Source organism: Desmodus rotundus, chromosome 12 (genome assembly GCF_022682495.2).
Source record: "Desmodus rotundus isolate HL8 chromosome 12, HLdesRot8A.1, whole genome shotgun sequence".
Taxonomy (NCBI): domain Eukaryota; kingdom Metazoa; phylum Chordata; class Mammalia; order Chiroptera; family Phyllostomidae; genus Desmodus; species Desmodus rotundus.
In genome coordinates this window covers 28,214,461-28,234,977 of record NC_071398.1, presented here as the reverse complement: position 1 = coordinate 28,234,977, position 20,517 = coordinate 28,214,461, and the positions used below count along the sequence as shown (strand labels likewise).

At 52.6% G+C, this 20,517-nt stretch overlaps 1 protein-coding gene across 3 annotated transcripts in view; it reads right to left on the bottom strand.

Moving 5' to 3' along the window:
* KIAA0513 (KIAA0513 ortholog) overlaps window positions 1-20,517 on the bottom strand; it is a 51,517-nt gene that overhangs the window by 9,100 nt on the left and 21,900 nt on the right. For 2 of the 3 annotated variants that reach the window (XM_024556026.4, XM_045191784.3), the window contains 9 exons: window positions 15,403-15,908; window positions 13,201-13,300; window positions 12,265-12,338; window positions 9,291-9,361; window positions 7,386-7,593; window positions 6,526-6,566; window positions 5,957-6,035; window positions 3,989-4,066; window positions 2,719-2,748 (listed from right to left, as the gene is read on the bottom strand). In XM_024556026.4, coding sequence (XP_024411794.1) covers window positions 2,719-2,748; window positions 3,989-4,066; window positions 5,957-6,035; window positions 6,526-6,566; window positions 7,386-7,593; window positions 9,291-9,361; window positions 12,265-12,338; window positions 13,201-13,300; window positions 15,403-15,731 — 1,010 coding nt within the window. In that variant the 5' untranslated portion in view covers window positions 15,732-15,908. The remainder of the gene's footprint in view (window positions 1-2,718; window positions 2,749-3,988; window positions 4,067-5,956; window positions 6,036-6,525; window positions 6,567-7,385; window positions 7,594-9,290; window positions 9,362-12,264; window positions 12,339-13,200; window positions 13,301-15,402; window positions 15,909-20,517) is intronic. The other variant, XM_053915342.2, reaches the window with a different exon arrangement.

The window sequence follows — 20,517 nt, the reverse complement described above, 5'->3', positions numbered from 1 at the left end:
CGCCACGAGAAAGGAACACAGTCAGTGTGGCTTTGTGGGCGGGACTGAGAACAGAGCTGCCTGCCTGTTTTCCCTGGGGAAACACTAGTGAGCGCAGGACCTGGGGAGGGGAGGGTGTTCTTTTGAGTGGCATTAATTCGGTGTTCCTGCACGGAAGCTGTCTCTGTTGGCTCACTGCAGTGGACTGTCTCCCCCCTCCTTGTCCCCAGCAGATGGGTGACCACCCCACCCTGCACTCCCCCATCCCCCATGCCCCTGTGCCTTTCTGAGACACGTGCTACTTGCAGCAGATGCAGATGGTGAGGAGGAGTCATTTTAGCCTATTTCTCTTACAAACTAAACGCTGCATGATGAGCCCCACTAACAACATCAGGAGAAAGATTGAAGAAGAGGGAGAGAGGAGGCAGGATGAGGGACGAGGGGTTGGGATAATGGAGAAGCCAGAGGAAGAGAAACAGAACCAAGAACACCAACACCTCCCCTGCCCTCCCTCCTGGCCCAGGGACACCCCGGCTGCTGCTGCAGCTTCGCAGGAGGGCACAGGACATCAGGGGCGTGACAGAGGCGAGGAGAAGGGCAGCTTCCTGTCTCCTCGTGCCGACCACAGGACACCTGTGGAGTTACCCAGAATATGCTCCCAGCTCCTACACTAATCCCACCTTTCCCCAGTGGTCACCCTTAGGGTCGCCCTGGCACAGAGGCCCCCATACTACCTCCAGGCCCACTGGACACAGGTGCATAGGCTGCACCCGGCACAGCCCCAGACCCCTCAGAGCTGCGTGGCGCAGCCACCCTGACTGCATTCCTCCTGGCCCAGGTGAGAGGGCGGTTCGCCTCGCTGTGACCCCGGGTCAAACAGGGGCCTTTAATCTAACCTCTGAAGAAAGAGGTAGAAGGTCATTAGCAGTCAGTCGATCAGGTGACGCCTACAGTCAAATCAGCTCCTTTAAACAGAGTCCATCACCCAACGCCAGGCAAGGTCTAAAACTCGCAGAGGGCGCAACGTGTGTCTGGACTGCTGCAGTGGGAACCTGGATGAGACCCACAGCCTGAAGGGTGGGAAGCCTGTCCAGGCCGGGTGGCTCAGTTGGTTGGGGCGTTGTCCCATGCACTTAAAGGGGGCGGGTTCGATCCCTGGTCAGGGCATGTGCAGGAGGCAACCAGTCAATGTTCTCTCTCTCTCCCCCACCGCCCCTCTCTCTGAAGTCAATGAAAACATACCCTCAGGTGAGGATACAAAAGAACGGGAAGACTTCTGGAACAGAGATGTCTCCACCTCTGAGAACAGAGAGGACACTGATGGCACTGCCAGCGGTTTACCATGAGGAGAAATAATGTTGGCCACGTACATAAAGCTGCCCCCAGTCACGGAGCAACACCTGCCCCTCTTCTGGGTAGGACCTGGGGCATGTTTGGGTGTCTCGGGGGCCGGGCCGAGATGTGCACGGTCAGACCACATCCGCGCCGGTGAGAAGACCCGTGAGGCCCAGAGGCTGGCCTCCACTCTCGGGCTCAGCACCGACCGGCTGGGAGGCCACAGTGCTGGGGCACCAGCGGGGTTGCTAAGAAGCCTCGCTCCAGGAAGGCTGGTTAATCACCTTCCCCTGAGAGACTGTAGGAACCCAGGGGGCTTCTACGAAAGGAGGTATTGCTTATGCCTAAATGCTCCTTTTAGAGCCATAGAAAGATGGCATAAGAAACAAGATTTCTGCCCTGGCTGGTGTGGTTCAGTGGACTGAGCACTGGCCTGCAAACCAAAGGGTCACTGGTTCAATTCCCAGTCAGGGCATATTCCTGGGTTGAGGGCCAGGTCCCCAGTAGGAGGCGCACACAAGGCAACCACACATTGATGTTTCTCTCCCTCTCTTTCTTTCTCCCTGCCGGTCTCTCTAAAAATAAATAAATAAAATCTTTTAAAAAAGAAACAAGATTTCTCATAAAATAAGCACTAAAAAGATATCACTGATTAATGGAAGCATGTTTAGGAAATTTTCACGGGGGGGTGGAAATCATTGTATCAGAAATGATATTTTGAATAGGCAGGATTTTAACTATAAAAGTATATTACAAAAGATGTCCAACAAATACAAAATTCAAATAAGGGTCAGACCCCACTATAGGCTGCCAGGAAATAGCCTGGGTCTAGGCCTTTCTCTTTGGGGACCCCCTTACACAGGCTCCCTGTTAGGCTGGGAGAGAGCAGTTGCCCACTCTCCGTGACCCCTAAACCTGCTGTGGTGGGCAAGGGTCTGGCAGACCCCAGCACACCGCTGGGTGTGTGGCTGCAGAGAGGCAGGTCCCCTGCGGCCGCCCACAGCCTCCGAGCCAGGACGCCAGGATGACAAGCCAAGCGCCAGGGCGGTTTTGACGACTGCCTGGAAGGGGCCCGAGTGGCCCGGGAGAGCTTGATTTGCTCAAAATTGGAGCTGACTTTCTGGACTTCGCTGCTTTCTCCTCTCTGAACTCCCAGTTGGCCCTCTGGGAGAGCTGGGGTGCCTTATTTGTTTCCTATTTTGGGGTGCTCTGTCCTTGGAGAGCTCTCACCTGTCACCAGCCTGTCCCAGCACTGAGCTTGCCTCCCAGGGATGCCCTCACCGCTGGCCACCAGTGCACCTGGAGTGGCACCTGGGTCTGGGCTCTGGCCCCCCGCCCGCCCTGAGGTGACCCTTGAGGGGACCCCCAGCACTGTAACATGAACAAAGTCACGTGGACACACACCTCTTCTTCTCCTCCTCTCCAGCATCCCCTCTGGAGCGGCAGCAGAAACAGGTCAACAGAGGAACATGTCAAAGTCATGCAAGATATGTGGATGGAAAAAGAGAACAAGCGAAAGAAGGAGGGTTATTACAGGCGGAAACGGAGAGGGACAGAGCGAGACAGGCTATTGAGGCAAATCTGCTTCCTAGGAGCTTGAGAGCTGAGCAACAAGAGGAACCCCATTCGCCTACGAGCCCCTGAGCATTTCCTTCCATTTCCTTTCCCAGCAGAATGTAGAGTTCTCTCTAGAGTCCTTGGGAAGGGTGTCAGCACTCCCTCCCACCACGTGCTCCCTCTGCCTCCCAGAACCGCAGTCACAGCCGATCGCTGGGGCTACAGGCAGGCCATCTCACTCTGCTCCCCTTGGGGTTGGTTGCCACCCAAGCAGGAAGATTTCATCTGAGATTCCCCTTGTGCTAGTGGACCAAAGACTTAAATAGCAGGATCTGCTCTATCTCTTGCCAGGGACAAAGGCCAAGGAGTCTCCCAGTGCTAGGGGAGAGGGAGTTCATTTTGTTACTGAGGACAGGTTCAGGGGCTTCAAAGTCCCGGGACTGGGGGGGCCCATAAGGGTGCCCAGGGCCGGGAAGGCTGCTCCCGTCCTGCCCAGCGCTGCACGCAGTGGGTGGCAACCTTAGCTCACTGTAACCAGAGAGAGAACTGAGCAGCAGCAGCCCCACTGCCTCAGCGCCAACCCCTCACTGCCGCCACGTGCTTTGTGAAAGGGGTCACCCAAGGGGTCTTCTGTAGTGGCAAGACCACCCACAGGGAGGTTGGGAAGGGCTGCAAACCAGAGGAGTTGAAAGCGGCAACTGCATTTCTCCAGATGTTAAAGCGAAGTCTGGGGGTGGCAGCCAGCCCTGCGCCCCAGGATCCTGTGGCAGCGGTTCGTGCTCAGGATCCAGACTTCTCACAGAGAACAGGCAGAGTGGTCCTAGGGGGTCCTGATGGTTTCATTCAGTGGGAGTCTGCATTTCTCAGGAGGGTCAGGCCAAGTCATGCCAGAGCCCCAGGACAGGAAGCGCTCATGCAAGCCAAGTATCCCAGCCGCCCACGCAGCTCTGCGCCCGGGACACTGCAGGCAGCTTGCAGGGCCCAAGGCCAGACGGGGTCAAAGGAGAAACACAGACGCATGGACTCAGCCGTTCTTCGCTCTCCTCTTCAGAACAGGAAAGGAAAGCTCTCCCAGGTCCTCTTCCCAGAGGAAAGCTGGCCCAGACTTTGCTCCTACCTGGTCGTGGGGGACCGCTTCCTCCTCTCACAGTGGACAGCGTCGAAGAAGGCCGCATTCCAGAACCTCAGGGTGTGCCTGCAGGACAGAGACACACGTCACTTCTCTCCAAGCGAGGAGGAGGGAAGGGCGGCTCTTGGCCCACTTGAGGGATGAGGGAGTAGAGTTTCCCGCCACATCTGGGTGATCTTCTAAAAGTCACAGGGAGATAGGGTTGAGAAGACAAAACGAGCATGGGCCTCTGTCCTAAATCGGGTGCCTCCCTGGGGCTCCGGGCCAAGCACCGTGAGAGCACCTGCACATCTCTCCCAGGTGACACCATAGCGTGGGGGAAGGTGGGGTGGAGCTGGGGAGCCCTGGGTTCTTCAGGGCAAAGCCGAAGTTGCCATGGACAGGATGCAGACGGGGCCCTTTCCTGCTTCTCCATCTCCCGTTGAGGCTCCCATGAGAATGCAGGGGGTTCGGAGAGACCAGCTTTTGTAGAACAGGCACCAGTAACATAAATAGGAACCTGGCAGGGACGTGCTGAGAGCAAACACGTTTATGGGGACACAGCAAGAAACATTTCTCTTAGGGAAGGTCAGAGGTTGGCAAACTACCGCTGTGGTAGGTGGGCCAAATCCAGCTGCTACCTGCTTGTGTCAATCCAGGTTTATAGGAACACAGCACCGCCCATTCACTTACAGACCGTGTAACAGCACAGCTGAGTGCTTGCCTCAAAGCCTAAAATATGCATCACCTGGCCCTTCAGGGCAGTTGTCCTGGTGCAGCTAATGAGACAGCCCACGTCAAGGCTCAGAGGCGCTGAGCTAAAATCGCTAGACAGGTGTGACGGGGCCGGTCAGTTCCTACTTCTCCCTGCTTCCTCTTGAGCCCAGCCCAGGTCAGGTGGCACCTCCCCTTGGAGGCTTCCGGTCAGCTCCAGCCCAGCCCTCTGGCCACATTCCTCACCGGCCCTCATCCCACAGCTAGACTGTGATCTTTGAGGGAGGCGCATGTCTGATACCCTCTGGGTTCCAGGGGCCTGCACACCGCCTACTGTGCATAACTAAAGTGTGGTGCTGGAGAGGCTTCGGAGGGATTGAAGCTGCACAAGCGATCATCCACGGAGCAAGACAGAGGGCGAGACCTGACCACTGGCCTCTCACTTCAACCTCACCCTTTCATACATAAGATAGCTTTATTGGGATATCACTCACACACCATAAAATTCACTCTTTTAAAACATGCAGTTCAGCAGTTTTTAGTACATTCACAGAGTCGTGCGACCATCGCCACTCTCTATTTCCAAAATACAAGTATTCTCATCGCCCATAAAGAAACCCCAGACCCAGTAGTAGTTGCCCCTCATTCCCCACTCCCCTCACGCCTGGCAGCCACTGCTCTACTTTGTCTCCAGGGATCTGCCTGTCCTGAACATTTTATATAAATGAAATTGCACCCTGCAGTCTTTTGGTCTGGCTTCTTTCGTTTAGCAAAACGTGTTCCAGGTCCCTCCATGCTGTCGCGGCATCAGTGCCTCGTTCTTTTACACGGCTGGAAAACACTCCATGGCATGGAGATGTCACGTTTTGTGTGTCCGCACATTGAATGTCCATGCAGATAAATGTCAGAGTGTTCCCACCGTTTGGCGTAATGCTACTATGAACATACATGCACAAGCTTTTGCTTGAGCGGGTGTTTTCAATTCTCCTGAGTACAGCCTTAGGAGTGGAGTCCCTGAGTTGCAGGGGAACTCTATGTTTAACCTTCTGAGGACCTGCCAGACTGTCTTCCAAAGTGACTGCCCCATGTGACAATCCCACCGGCAGCGGAGGAGGGTCGCGGTTTCTCTACATCCTCATCAGCGCTTGCTATTGTTCCTCGCTGCTGTTTTGGCGATCCTCATGGGCGTGCATGACCCTCACTTCTGATGAAGGCAAAGGCACAGAGGCTGCTGCCCCACAGGTGAGGGGGTGGGGGGCTTACCAGATGGGCTGCTGCTTCAGGTGTGTGTACAGGTAGATCTTCTCCCCCTTCCTTTCCTCCTCCGGGCTGCTCACAGTCACTGCGGGAGGGGGAGAGACTGAGCATGGCTCTGGCTGCACCCCCACATTGGCAAACCCATGGCAATGCTGCTGAGGCCCCTGCTCCTCTCCAAGGGCCATAGAAATGCATGGTTGAAATCGCACGACAGCTTTTCTGCTGCCTGTGGGTGGTAATGACACTCCTCAGCCCCGGCAAAGACCCCTTCTGAGGCAGGGGTCCCTGGAAGGCTCCTGCGCCCCCAGTCATACTTCCCTCAGCTTCCCTGGGATAAGGAGTTTAGTTCCTGCTTCCTCTCTCTAGAGAAGTGGCTTTTTTCAAAAGTTCAGTAAGCAAACGGACAGGAGCTGAGGGTGCCTGGAGAGTCCCCTATGGCAGCACCTCGTGTGCAGGGCAGTGGAGCCCCAGGATGGTTAGGAACCTGCTGGGTGGTGCTGCCAGGGAAGGCGGGCTGGTAGAAGACTTCCGCAGGGACCTGGGTTACGCGGACCCGGTAGCTGGGAGGCACTCACCAGTCTTCTGAGGCTTGTCCTTGGGCTTGCTCTCATCCTCGCTGGGGGAGAGAAACCACAGCAGTGACCCTATGACCCCCACACTCTCTCAAAGAAACCATTTTACGCTGCTGAAGTGGGATTCAGTGTCATAACCAGTGTGTACATTGAATGTTTTTTCTCTAAAAAAATTCCTATTGAATCAATGCTACATTGATCAATTGCCAGTCTTAGAATTTAGGCTTCTTTGTGCTGTTTTCTCGAATTTAAAACATGCAGACCAGGAAAGGAATAAAGCCAAGTCCCCTGGTTGTAACCAAGCCACTGGAGGTGACAGCAGGGACCCCAGGGTGGCCAGCACCGGCCGGGTCCAGAGCTCTGTTGCTGACACGCCCCTTCCTGTGGAAGCTTTTGCGTCTGCACGCCTGTTAGCAGGGTCCTGAGTTTCTGAGGGAGGGCTGCTGTCCTGGGACGGTGGTTTCTCCTGAGCCTGCCTGATTCCTCATCACAAGCTCTCGCCGCAGTTAGAGGTGGAGGCGGGGGTAGAGGGCTTGTAACTTCCCTCCTACCAATTCCCATATACTTCTTATCTGTCCTGGAAAACATGGACCCACAGGGGACACCCCTGCATGTCAACAAACAGAAGAGCATTTGGAAACCCTACAAAAATCTGGGGGAGGGAGGGAGTCAAGCTGGGCTGGCAGCTGCGCCTCTCGGGAGTGGCTCTAGGCCCCAAAGATTGCCAAAGGCAAACAGATTCTTCCACTCTCAGGCCAGGGCCTCCTCACACCTCGAACTTAATTCGACCTCTGCTGTTTGTCACACCTGCATGCCTGCCCCTCCCCACAGTCAGACAGGGACGCACACCAGGCCACACTTACTCATTTCTCCTGACCAGGGGTCCCTTCAGCTTGGTCTCCAGCCCCCCGAAGAAGCCCTTGACATTCTCCGTCTTGGCCGATGTGTTTTTCAGCAGCCGCTCGGCAATGTCCTTCTTCTCGGCTAACCAGCTGTTGGCGGACTTCAAGTAGGAGTCGATGCTCCCTACGGGTTTCTCCTTGGACTCGGAGGGAAGCAGGTGCGGTTTGCCTAGAGACAGAAGGAGTAAGAATCACGTTGTGTAGCAGCTACGACAGATGGTGGAAAGGAACTCCTGTTAGCTGCTGGAGCTGCTCTGGTGTGGCTGGGAGACCTCCTTTCGCGATAGCTGGGGCGTGGCAGCAGGAAGAAAAGGCTCAGAGGCACCCCAGAGAAGACGTGAGCCTGGGCACCTCCTCTCTCGGGGCAGTCACTAAGCACTGACTGTACAAGGGACCAGCCTGGTGCCACAGGGGCTGCAGGAGAAACAGGCAAGGAGCGCAGAGAAGAAGAAGCGTGCAGTCCGGAGAGGAGGTGAGCAGCGCACACGCACAGTGAGAGCCTAAGGTAGAAAGCAGTAACGTGGCAGCGAGGCCCAGGGCTGGAGGACAGGGCGGGATTGGGGGGGAGTGTCTTCTCGTGGTGCAAGAAGGAGTGCAGATTCCAGACAGGCTTGAGGGCACCCGGGCGGGGCTTGAAGCCATTGAGGGAGATGGTGGGAGGAGGGTGTTCTGGGAGAAAGAGCAGGGTGAGTGGAGGCAACACGAGAAGTGGCCCTTTCTAAGGGCAGTATGTGGACCTTCAGGCCAAGACACCCCCTGGACACTCCCTACAGGTCAAAGGGCCTCCTACAAACCAAAGTGCCCCCTATAGGTCAAGTCACCCCTTTATAGGACAAGGCACCCACCCCAGGCAAGATGCTCCCTACAGGTCAAAGTGATCCCTTCAGACTGAGGTGCCCCAATAGGACAAGGCATCCTCTACAGGTCAAAGGGCCCTCTATAGGTCAAGGCACCCAGTGCCTCCTACTAACTAAAGCTGCCCTGTGTATAGATCTGACTCAGAGAAGCAGCATCTAGCTGTTCCATGAGAAGGAGGAGCCGAGGCTGGACGAGGGGTTCCCATCTGACCCAAAGATGGCTGATGAGTGGCCCAGCACCAGGAGCCTGCCCAGTGGTGGTCTGGCTGAGCTCAGGCAGTCAGAGCAGCTATTGCCAACAGAACTGAGGGGGATGGAGAGGGTGGCTGTTGGGAGTGAGGAGGGGACAAAGCCAAGCTGTAGAGGACAGGGACACACTGCAAGAGTGAACCTGTGGGTCATGAAGAGAGGGTGCCCTGACCTAACTCTCGTCCACATGCAGGTGCCCAGCAACCTCCTTCTTTCGGTGGCGTGAATGAGGCTCTGTTGTAGCAGCTTAAGACAGAGAACCCTTCATCTCCAACATACCAGAAAGTTCCAGAATGAAGTAGAAGAGCTGATAGAGCCTCAGCATAAAGTCTACACTCCTCATGAAGGCATCTCTAGCCCACACCTGGGAACCTAAGATCTCAGACTGCTCCTTCACCTTCCTTCAACAGTCAGCCCTGTGTCACATTTGCTAAAACCTAAAACTGATGTCCTTACATGCGACAGCGTCTGTGATCAAATGCCCTGCTGAACGTGTTCGTCCCTCCCTCCCTACCAGAGGGTGGGTTCCTTCGTGCTGTGGGCGCTCCGTCACTCCACCCACAACACAGAGCACGCCTCTGGCTTTGGGAATCTCACTCCCTGCTCATTCCCTCCCTAACGTCGGCTTCCGCTGTTTTCTGGAAGCCCGACAGCTTTGCCTTTAATTAGGAAGAAACCCTCATTTGATGCCATGTTGGAAGTTGACCAGTCCTGAGTTTCCAGGTGCGCCCTCCCCGTGAGCCACGCCCCCACGGCTTACCGATGTGGTAGTAAGTGAAGCACATGGTCATGAGGTTCTTGGCGGGCCCAAAGTCATCCATCTGATGGCACCTGAAATGAGAAGCAAGGTTGACAGGCCACATGATCGTTCCACCCCAATTTCTCACTGGACATTCATGAAACAAGACCAAAATACCTTGCAAACACACTAACCAAATAGCTCACTCCCCAAATGGTACTTAGAGAGGCACGAAAAATCCCCCTTGGCCCAATTAGGTGAGTTACCCACAGGCACACAGTGGGAACTGGGTCTGACTCTGGGCCTGGCCTCTTCACTTTCAAGGTGAAACAGCCGAGGCCCAGGAAGCTCAACCCTCCGTACAGGAGCATGCCAGGACTGGAAGCCAGGCCTCGGGTCTCAGGTCAAAGCAGGCCCTCCAGCTTCTGCTTGCTGGGAACCGGCAGTGACTTGGATGACACACTCCAGTCAATGGTTCTCGGACTGAAGCAGCATCAGAATCACCTTGAGGGCATGGGAAACTAGGTTGCTGGGCCTCCAAAGAGTGTGTGGTTTGTAGGTCCGGAGCAATCCTGAGAAAGTGCATTTCTAACAAACTGTCTCATGAAGCTGATGATCTGAGGCTCCTGGCCCAGGGATGGCACGTGAGAACCACGGGAATATGCAGGCGTCCCTATTCTACGTCACTTACTGAAAATCAAACTATTATGTGCCAGAACCTTTAATATACTAAAGAATGTTCTACAGATGTAAAGAATTATACTATGTTATATTACGCTTACTATATTAAGATTTATAAGATACACAGAGATCCACTCAACTTAGCAAACAATAAAGGGAGAAACTTCACATAGCGGGCCTATCTGCCGCTAGGACTTTGCACTGTGACAGGTGCTGATGCTGCAGTGATGTCCCCCAAGGCAGTGGGAGTTAGAGTAGAAATGAAGAGGGATAATCTCAATGCCACTGACAGTGCTGCAGTTGAATAAATTATGCTGCAGTGACATACGGCAGTACTACATCGCCACTGCACATGCGGAGCTGTCGGTAAATGCCTTTTCAAAAAAAAATCTGCTGATATGCGCATCATACAAGAGGTTTTCATTGGGAGGTGGGTCTAAAGTGAGAGAAAAGGGTGTGAAAGAGGCTTTCCTTTTCTTTTTTTTTAATAAAGATTTTATTTATTTATTTTTAGACAGAGGGGAAGGGAGGGAGAAAGAGAGGGAGAGAAATATCAGTGTCTGGTTGCCTCTTGTGCATCCCCTACTGGGGACCTGGCCCGCAACCCAGGCATGTGCCCTGACTGGGAATCGAACCTGCAACCCTTTGGTTCTTAGGCCAGCACTCAGTCCACTGAGCCATAGCAGCAAGGGTGAGGCTTTCCTTTTCATCCCAGGCTTCTGTGTACCTTTGCATCCTATTCCCCTTTGCACTTTGCTTTCCTGTTGAGTTTTTAACCTTGGACAAGCAATACTTTAAAAAAAAGAAAGGTCAATGAGAATGATCCAGATGGTGGGTTTGGGCCATTTTTGTCAATCTTTTAATATAAAAATAATTTAATAACTTTAGAGAACTAAACTACTAATAAAACCATAACAGACTAAATAAAAGTATAAAAACTAAAAATACTAATAAATTTCACATTATAAAAGTCATACTTTACAAAATAATAAATATTTCAAAATATCATGAAGTTTTATATTATTTTGTTTGCAACCATACAAAAAATACAATACATATGCTCACAAAGTGATAAAAAGATTTTTTGTGTTTTGGCAGGGTTGAAACTTGCATTTAATTTTTTCCCCCAATTTTATTTATTTAAGGAAAACTGCACAGGAAATTAGAATTAAATAACTTTGTGACCAGCTGAGACAGGCAAATGTATGCAAACTACGGGTCCATGAAAATTCCTACGGATACGAATGCCTGGAAGTCGAAATGTCTTCGGCACCTGAGAGCATGTTGTACACCTCGGGGCTGCTTTGTGTGAGCTCCCGTGTGCCCTAGCTGAGGCAGGCACGTCCAGGCCTCCCACCGGGACTGCGTCCTGCACTCGGGGTGCTGTGAGCAAGTGCGGGGAACACACCGACCCTCGGCAACTTCGGTCGCTTTCCTCCAGGACAGGCACACCCCATGTTCGTGGTGGGAAGGGTGAGGCGACACAGAGACACAGGGGCATTAAGATAGACGAGAAGAGCTACATTTCTGTCGTGAGAAGGAAGGGAAGGACAAAATGGACAAGGGGCCACAGGGAGGTGGCCATGGTATAAGCCATGGGACCAGGACCTGCTCTGAGGCTGCACTGAGGTGATGGGGGTGAAGGGGAACGCAAGTGATTGTCAGATCAGCCCCTTCCTTCCCCACGCACAGTCTGCCCTGTCTACCTGGGCTATCATTAAAGCCACTGCTTGGCTTCCCCAGGCCTAAATGGGTCCCTTAGATTTGTCATTTGGAGGACACGTTGTCTGCTCTGACGTAGTCCCAGAGCTATAGGGCCTCCAAAGGAGAGCCCCCCGAGTCCGGAGTGTGCCCCCCACAGCCCATGGAGGCGGAGGGGCCCTGCCCACCACCCCACACTGGCTGAAGGCCTTTCTGACTAAAGGCTCCAGCAGTGCCAAACTCCTGCTCGGAGCCGGCTCTGTCATCCAGTCGTACCACTGAGTGGGCGGTTACTGAGTCTGAAGTACTTCACAACAGGAAATCAAGAAAATTCCAGATCTCTGACGGAGGAGGGTAAGGCCAGCTGAGTGTAATCACAGCCTGTCGAGAGGACCTGAGTGGAGGAATTTACTCACACCCAGCTGTGGTCCTCTAATCTCTGCTGTCAGGTAAGGGTTCTCACTAACTCCCTCCCATGAGAAGCTGGTCACGACTTCTCCTTGTGGCTGGTGCTGGGTGTGTCACAGCAGCTGCGAGCTGATGACTCGGACGGCTGTTACTCACAACCGGGTCACTGCGGGGCAGGGCAGGGCAGCGCAATAGCATTACTTACTCGAACAGGACCACTGCAAAAGACTGCACCAGGCGGTAGAAGGTCGCCTCTGAGACACACTTGGAATTGCAGCGCTGTCCGGGAAGAGGGAAGACACGTCACCGGGGCAGCCAGGTGGCAGAGGGACACGGCAGCTCAGAGAGGCTGCGGGCTTACCACCCTGAGCACCCCGCAAGGCAGCTGGGATGAGAGCCCAGGCCCATAACAGCCGCCCCTGATCTACGGAAACCAGGACCCCAGCACGTGACCCAGCTCCCTGGGGCTCAGGCAGCTGTTTTCCTGTGTCTCCTCCTCATGGGATTCTAAAAACTAGGAACTTTACACACTCACCTACACACGAAAAAGTGTGGAGGGGCGAGACCCTTAATGACAACACTGGCTATTTCTGGACTGTAGATTTATGAGTAGTTTTTCTAATTTTGCTTACAAGCATTTCTAATTCTTTGAAGAACAAATTACTTGTGATAAAAATACTTCAAACACGAAGAACTTAAGCCACTTCACAGAAAAAGAACCTATTGGATATTTATAAAATGTAATTGTTTTTGGACTTACAGGCTGTCATTGTCTTGAATATATCTCTAGGAAACGGAATATTGTGGGTAATCTAACAAAAATATGTATGGGCGTAACCCACACGCTTGCCTTTAAACACCTAACTGTTCTGCAGTTTCCTGTGGTGGGCAGGCCAGTTGCTCACTTGTTCCTTTCCAGCGAGGTGTCCAAGTGAGCTGCTTCCCTCTTCCCAGTGTTCTAAATAGGCCTTTTCAGAACACCTTGAGGTAAGAGTCACTTTTTTCCCCCTGTTGGGTCATTTCCCTTGACTCTTTTCCTCTGAGTGGAGGAATTAAAGAGGAAGAGCAGATGCTACACACCACCAGCCCCCTGCCCATCCCCTCCCCTTACCTGGGCGCTCCTCCTGGCACCTGCCCTTACCTGGGCACTTACGAATCGAGCAAACCACTCCCGGCCTTTTCCATTTTCACTGCTACAGTACTCCCCAAACTTGGCTTTCTCCTCCTGGTCCAAGTCCTCCCTGAAAAAAAGGAGCAGAAGGAGAAAAAACAACTTTAAATCCTCTGAAATAAAAAAGGTAACAGTAGGGGGAAGAGGAGAGAAAGGCACGAGTAAGTACTGCACCCAGCTGAGTACAGCTGCCTGACCACATCTGTTCATGTTACCCTCTGGGTAACCTCCTTGAGGGAACGGTGTTATTTCTGCTGCACAGGTGAGGAGACTGGCCTGGAGGGTCCAACACAGCTGGGGAGGAAACGGGGGCTTCATCCAGACTTCCTGGCTCCAAAGCCCACTTTCATTCTCCCTTGTCCTCCTGCCTCCAGTTAGGTGGTCCGGACACCAACAAGGGTGACATCCCCCTCCTCTGAGACTTGGTTCTGCAGTGCATTTCGCTAATCTTTGGTGCTAAAGCCGGCATGGACCCACCCACTGAACTGCAGAACGCCTCAGCCTCAGCAGGACACCTGTGTCCGATGCCACCTCCCACCACCAATCAGAGGGAGGGCGTGGTGGCTGATTCCTCGAAGCTTCTGACAAGTCAGTCTGCTGACCTCTATGCAGTCTGTGCATGAGGGGTAGAGACTAGGGGACCGCAGGGAGTCCCCAACTCCAGGGTGGACAAAGTGGTCGCTGACCTCAAACCACCTCTGATCCCTCTTCATAGGGGCCAACACCCCACCCAAGTTTAATGACTACAGTATAAAGTAGGGGCTGAAGATCAATTGGCAGGTGCAATATTTCATTTATTGAAGGTTCTATAGAAAACATCTTGGTCTCATTTATCCCCAAACACCAGATGAAATGCAAGAATTTGCCAGCCATTTGCAGTGATTTTTGGAAAGCTCTTGAAAATGTATCCGATCCAGTTGTCCAGGTTCCATACTGCCGACAGGCTGCCGCGAATGTAGACCAGCCTCCCTGGCAGACTGACAAGCTTCTGGGCTTGCCTCCCTTTTCATAAGCTGGGCGCACTCAGAGAAATATCAGTGTTAGTCAAACAAAGTAAGTAGGAAGCCACATCTACTGTTCTCCCAGAATGCGTGCAAAATCAAACAGAAATGCATCTTGGATAGTCAAATGGTTGGATTACCATTAGAAATTGTCCCTCTTTTAACTGCTGGAAAACAGAGGCATACCTGGAAAAGGCAGACACCAGCGTTGCCAGTTATAAACAAGGGACCTAATCATGATAGGAAAGAATGTACTCTCTGCAGAGAGTCGACAGGCAGAAATTCTTACTGCTTTAATGAAAACGGGCAATTTGCCCTTCTCCCAGAGCTCCCCAGATTGTAACGTGTGTGAGGAGTCTCGCGGCCTTGTTAAAAGGCGGACTCAGACTCAGTGGGGCGGCGTGAAGCCGGAGACTCTGCCTCTCTAACAAGCCCCCAGTGATGCTGGTGCTTTGGGTCAACAGAAGACAGTCTGAGTAGTAAGACCTTCATCTCTGAATGATGCAAGACCTCTGGTGAACCCCTGCCGCCCATGATTTTGGGTTTGCTTGCCTCCTCTTACCGCTGGTTGAGCTGTTCATACATGAGGGCAGGAAAGCCAGAGGCCTGTCCACAGATTCCCTGTTCCTCTGTCTGCATTCTAACTCCCACTTCCATTTCCTGCTGCTCCAATGGGCAACGCTGCTTACCTACCCCTTCAAGAACCACAAAAGAAAGGCCAGGAGAGGTGCGAGGAAGAGTCACCATCGTAGCAGCTGCTTAAGGCTCAGCTGCCCAGGAGCATCGCAAAGAGCATGGGGCACTGAGACCCCTTGCCTTCTATTGCCCCTAAGTTTAATGTCAGCTAATAATTGCAGCCCCCTAGCCAAGCATGACTTGGACATGGAATGCCAGCAAGAAGCAAACCTGAAAGTGCTCAGGTCCTGGGAAAGCAGAGCTAATGTCCTCTTGGAATCAGCAATGATGAGGAGAGAGTGACAGTGGAGTGATCACAGCATTGGGGGGAGGGAAGAAGGGGTAAAAATTCCCCACCTGATTCTATCTGCAACTTGGGGTGGGGTTTTGAAGCACCAGGGAGGCCCATCACTGGCTGGTGAGGGGCTGGAAGCCCTGGCCCTGGGTGACGCTCCTCTCTGGGACAAAGCCAAGAGCAGAGGCCCTGGGGGCTTACCCTCCAGAGAAGATCTTCTCCACATAGCTGCGCATGAACTCCCTGAGCTCCAGGGCCTCCTCGTCCTTGGCTGACTCCGTGCTCTGGTTGGAAGAGAAGGACTCGTTGGAGGAGGAGCGGTGGTACTGGTCCCAGGACGGGTGTGAGGGCGACTCGCCCATGTCGTTCTCACTGTCTGCTGACTCCGTGGTCTCACTCTCTGACCCGCCGTCACCCTGGGAGCTGTCCCCATCCTGCAGCTTTGGTGGCAGGGCCTCCATGGGTGAGGAGGTAGATGGCTCAGTCTCGAAGTCAATCAGCGCGCCCACAGGGACCTCCGGGGCCTCCATGGCTCTAGTGGGCTGCCGAGGAGGGTGCCAGGTGAGTAGGCCAGAGGACTGGATTCCCTGGAGTGTCAGTGGGAGCTGGAGACCAAGTGGGAGCCTGCCGAGCACATGTGAGTTGCTTGGAGACTTCTGGACACCAGGGATGAGTCCTTTGGGGCAGCTCACGTGGCCCTAAGGCATCTAGGATGGAAGCACATTAACACGATCAGCGGGAGAGCAGCTCCTGGTGTAAGGGAGATTCAGCACTGAGAACCCAGACTTCAGGGAATGAACTAGGTATCCAATTCCCTGTAAAGAGAACAGGCTCCAAACTTCCAGAATTTGGGTCATTTCTACCCTACTGTCATTTTCCTCCTGTCTGCTTTACCGTGTGTACACAGCAGGCACTCTATAAGTATTTCTTGAATAAATGAACAAGTAAACACCAACGATCAGGATTTCTCCAAGCCAAGCAAATAGACTACAAGAGGCCTGCGTCTGCCGGCCCTCCCCCCACTCCGGCCCAGCACACGGGGGCCAATAAGAAGCTGGAATTCAAGCTGGAATCAGAGTCGCCAGAGACACATCTGTGATCCACCATCACGGGGATCACCAGCCATGGAAGACGGGTGGCATCAGCCATATCAGGAAGAGAGACTTCTGCTAAGCACAGGGGCCCCTCACCTCCTAGGCTCACGTCTCTTCCTTCCTGGGCTCCTTTCTTAACACTCTTTCATCTGAGACCCGGAACCTTCCCAGGCTTCCCATACATGTTGCTTCTCATCATCCCTCTCAAAACCCCTGATGATTTCTAATCATCTGGACCCAACCTCTCCTTTCCACAACTTCTCCCTGCACTGCAGCCTCCCTGGATGATGACATGCGCCTTCTGGTGTCTGTCCTTCTGTACCTTAGGCTGGGTGGTCCTCTTCTTTCTCTTCTATCTTCCTCCCTCAGCCCCATCCAGAATCCTATCCATCCCTCAAGGCTTGGCTTAGTAGCAGCTCTTCTGAGAAGGTTCCCTTGAACCCTACTCAAAATAATTTACTTCCTGAGTCCTCTGTGGGCCCTGGTATTTTATTTACATTCATTTATAATTCTGCTTGTGTGACAGGTAGATATTAGTATTTCCGTGTATCCCACTGAAGTATAACCCTTGGAGGCTGGGCCAGGCCTTAGCCACCTGTGCAGTAACCCAAGTGCGCAGCACAGAGTCTTGACTAAATAAGTGTTCCCCGTATGTTTTTTGAATGATGAACGGACCTGACCACGACCATGCTTTAGGATCTGGAGAGTCGACGACACAGGCTGCATGGCAGCAGAGCTGGGGATAGGATGTTTGCTTCTAAACCAGGTCTCCTGACAGCCAATTCGGAGTCACCTGCCAGTTCCGGGGCCCAGCCTCCCCGGCGGGGAGCGGCAGACAGCGAAGCAGGAAGTACAAGCCCTCTGGCTGCCAAAGCTCCTCCAGGCAATAGCACAGCCCAACCGGGGCCACATCTCTCTTCTCCCTTTTTACAGGCCCGAGTATGTAGGACAACATCTGGCAGGCAGGTGGCTGCTGGTGTTGATGAACTAATGCATCTTCTGAGGGTAATTCAATATCGAAGCTGCATCTACTGCCTGTTAAGAGCTTAATATTCATAAATTGATTATGGGTTCCTCCAAATTCCCCAGCCCAGGATATTTTTAAATGCCCTGAGTCAGAAAGATGTAATGGCTGGCTCCTTGTCGTCGGAGTGACAGCCACCACCCTCAGTAGAGTCCTACAAAGCTTGCCTTGGTCTAAGAAAGACATGTGCGAAAGAACCTCTGGGCCAGGAGAGCGATAGGGTCTCCAGGAGCTCAGACAGCAGCAGCGCACTACCACCCAGAGGGCTCGAGGAGAAGGGGTGGCAGGCTGGGGTCGGGCAGCCCCGGCTCCCCTCCCATGGCAGTGAACCACGGCCTCTGTTCTCTGGGCTGCGTCTCCCCCTCTGAGACGGCGAGGCCAGGTCCGATCTCTGAGGTCCTTCTGGCAGCCATGTGCCCAGGCTCTCCAAAGAACAGAAGCTCACACCCGCAACAACACACCTGATATTAACATGGACACTCACACACTAGGAAAATGTTTGTAGCCACTATGATAGGGAAATGGAGTCAATCAACTAACATGACAAATTCACCCAAATCCAACTAAAAATCTATATTCTAATAGATGTACTAAAAATCTATATTCTAATAAATATACAACCTACTCAAATAGGTAAGGCACACAAGAGGAAACGCCATTATTAAATGCTTCGACAGTTCTTCAATCCATACAAATAACCACATATACAGATAAGTAAGTTAAAACAATTAGGTACCATCTTGTACTACTAAATTAGCAAAAATTGAAAAATTATAATCTAAATGCTGATGAGGTTATGATAAAATTAACATGCTCAAACAATCCTGGTAATAGGGATATATATTTCAGAAAGCAATTTCTATAATTCTTATTTTTCTCTCTCTGATCCAGAAATTTAAATGCTTGGCATTTATCCTAAGAAAATAATTCAAAATACTGAAAAACAGTTATTTGAAGAAAAATGCTCAGTGCAACAGTATTTCTAATCCTGATAAATTGGGGGCAAAATCCAAATATAGTAAAATGGCAGATAAGTTCTAATAATTTGGCACAATAGTAATCAGTGTACATGCAATAAGAACACAATTAGACAGAACATCACTGAATGTTCAGTTCGTAGTTAAATAAACAAAATATTCACCATTAACAAATAATTACTTAGCCCTACCGCATGCCATCCTCTGTTCTGGGTTCACTACTGAGTGAATGAATTTTAATTTTACTATAATTACAATTACGTGACATATGAAAAAGGACCAGAAAAGAAAGAAGTGTGTTCAGGGCTGGCACAGAGTAATTTCCCCTTTCTATTTTGTTCTTTACCACAACAATGCAGTTTGCAATAAATAAAAATTCAGAGGGAAAAGGGAACAAGTATCTTGCAACACATCACGTGGTCGGAAGGGCTGTGTATTTACCGAAGCAGAAGCCCACACAGCACAGGACACTCCGGATCAGACCCAATTGTCGTGGCTATTTGTGGTCCAGCCTGAGGCTCGTGAGCAGCTCTCCCAGTGCCTCCCTAGCTAGAACATTCTGGGAGCGCGTGAGTCATTCTTTCCCTCTGCCTCCTCTGTGGGCTGGGGAAGGAGGGGACACAGTGAGAATGACAGGCACCAAGTGAGGGCCCGGTCCTGAGCACCGTGAGGGCACTGCGGCTGTGGCCTTCGGGCCCTGGGCTCCCGTGCAGCTCCCGTGCTGCTCCGGTGCACTGCCATCTCACGCCACTGCCCCCGGGCCCCCAGCCCAGGCGTCTCGTGTCTCTCGGGAGAGAAGGCGGGGATGCCAAGCCTGTTCACAGAACTCACAGCAGGGTGCAGGGGCCGCTCGTGCTAAGGGCCTTGAAGCCATCCTACCCCTTCCTCCAGGAAGGAAATGTATGTAATCATGGGCCCCTGTGCAGGACAGGGTGACAGTCACTCTGAGCACGCCAGGGTCACACATTTAAGTGACTACCTGTGCCGGGCCAGCCGGAGGACACAGAGGAAGTGAGCCCAGAGGGGACTGACCTCACTGGCTGTGCTCAGGACCAGCCAGGTGCTGCCGTGCAGGACCTCAGGCCCAGTGGTATCAGACCGAGAGACCTTTCCAGAGAATGCTGAAACCTACTGTGTGAAATCTTCCAGCTCTTCAACCTTGGCCCCTAGTTTAAACTTACTTCACAACACATTGTTGGCTGAAGAAACCACAGCTATGGATTGCCCCCCAGTCCATTTGCTTTGTTTTGCACACAAGGAGGCTCCCAGACCCACTGTGGATCCAGATTCTGAGACTCGGGGTTTTAAATCATGGCGGAGTCTTGGCAATTCCAGAGTGTGGACATTAAAAATGCTTTTCTACAGACCACAAGCAGAACAAACCTTCCCACACTTGCATTTCTACAGTTTATTTCCTAAACCTTATGGCAGAAGTTGCTACCAACCAAATCAAGCTAATACTCCAAGTCAACCTGTAACTTCCAATGGCTTTAACCATCTATTCAGTCAACAATTATTTATTGAGCAGCCACGTGCATCAGCTACAGTGCAAGGAGCTGGGAACGCAGCCATGAACAAGGCCGTATGGAGCATCTGCCTGTGTGTCTGTGTGCTGGAGGGCAGGGAGGGAAAGAGACAGTCAACAAAATAAAAACCCAGAGACAGTCTCAAGGTGATGTCCTGAGAGTGCTGGGAGGGGAGGCTTCTTTGGACTGGGGGTCAGGGCTCAGCCGGGAAGACGTGAGGGTCTGTTGAGCGGAGGAGAGTGCTCTGGGCAGAGGGAACGGCCTGCACAGGGGCCCTAGGCAGTGACGACTTTGGAAAGTTCAGGAACTGCTAAGGCTGATGAGGTGGAGAGCAGCCGCTCTCAGAGAAGGGGTTGGCCAGGTGGGCTGAGCCAGAAGAGCAGGGAGGGCGTGCCCAGAACAGTGGGAGCCTGGATGCGTTCTAAGGGTGCGGGGCCCCCGTGGGAGGAACTGAGCTCGGGCAACAGTGGAGAACAGGAGAGCAGAGGGGCCAGGGTCACATTCCCGTGTGGGGTTCCTGACCTTCGGCCACCGCCTTCCGCCCAGCCTTTTCCTGCCACAGGGGGACAAGCTGCAGAAGGAACTTGGGAGAAGATTGCCTTCTTGTGGCTGCTTAGCCACATCCCCAAGGGGCTTTGCTCAGACTCTGATTTCCCCAACATCCCCGGGCAACCAGAGGTAGGACTTGCCTAGCA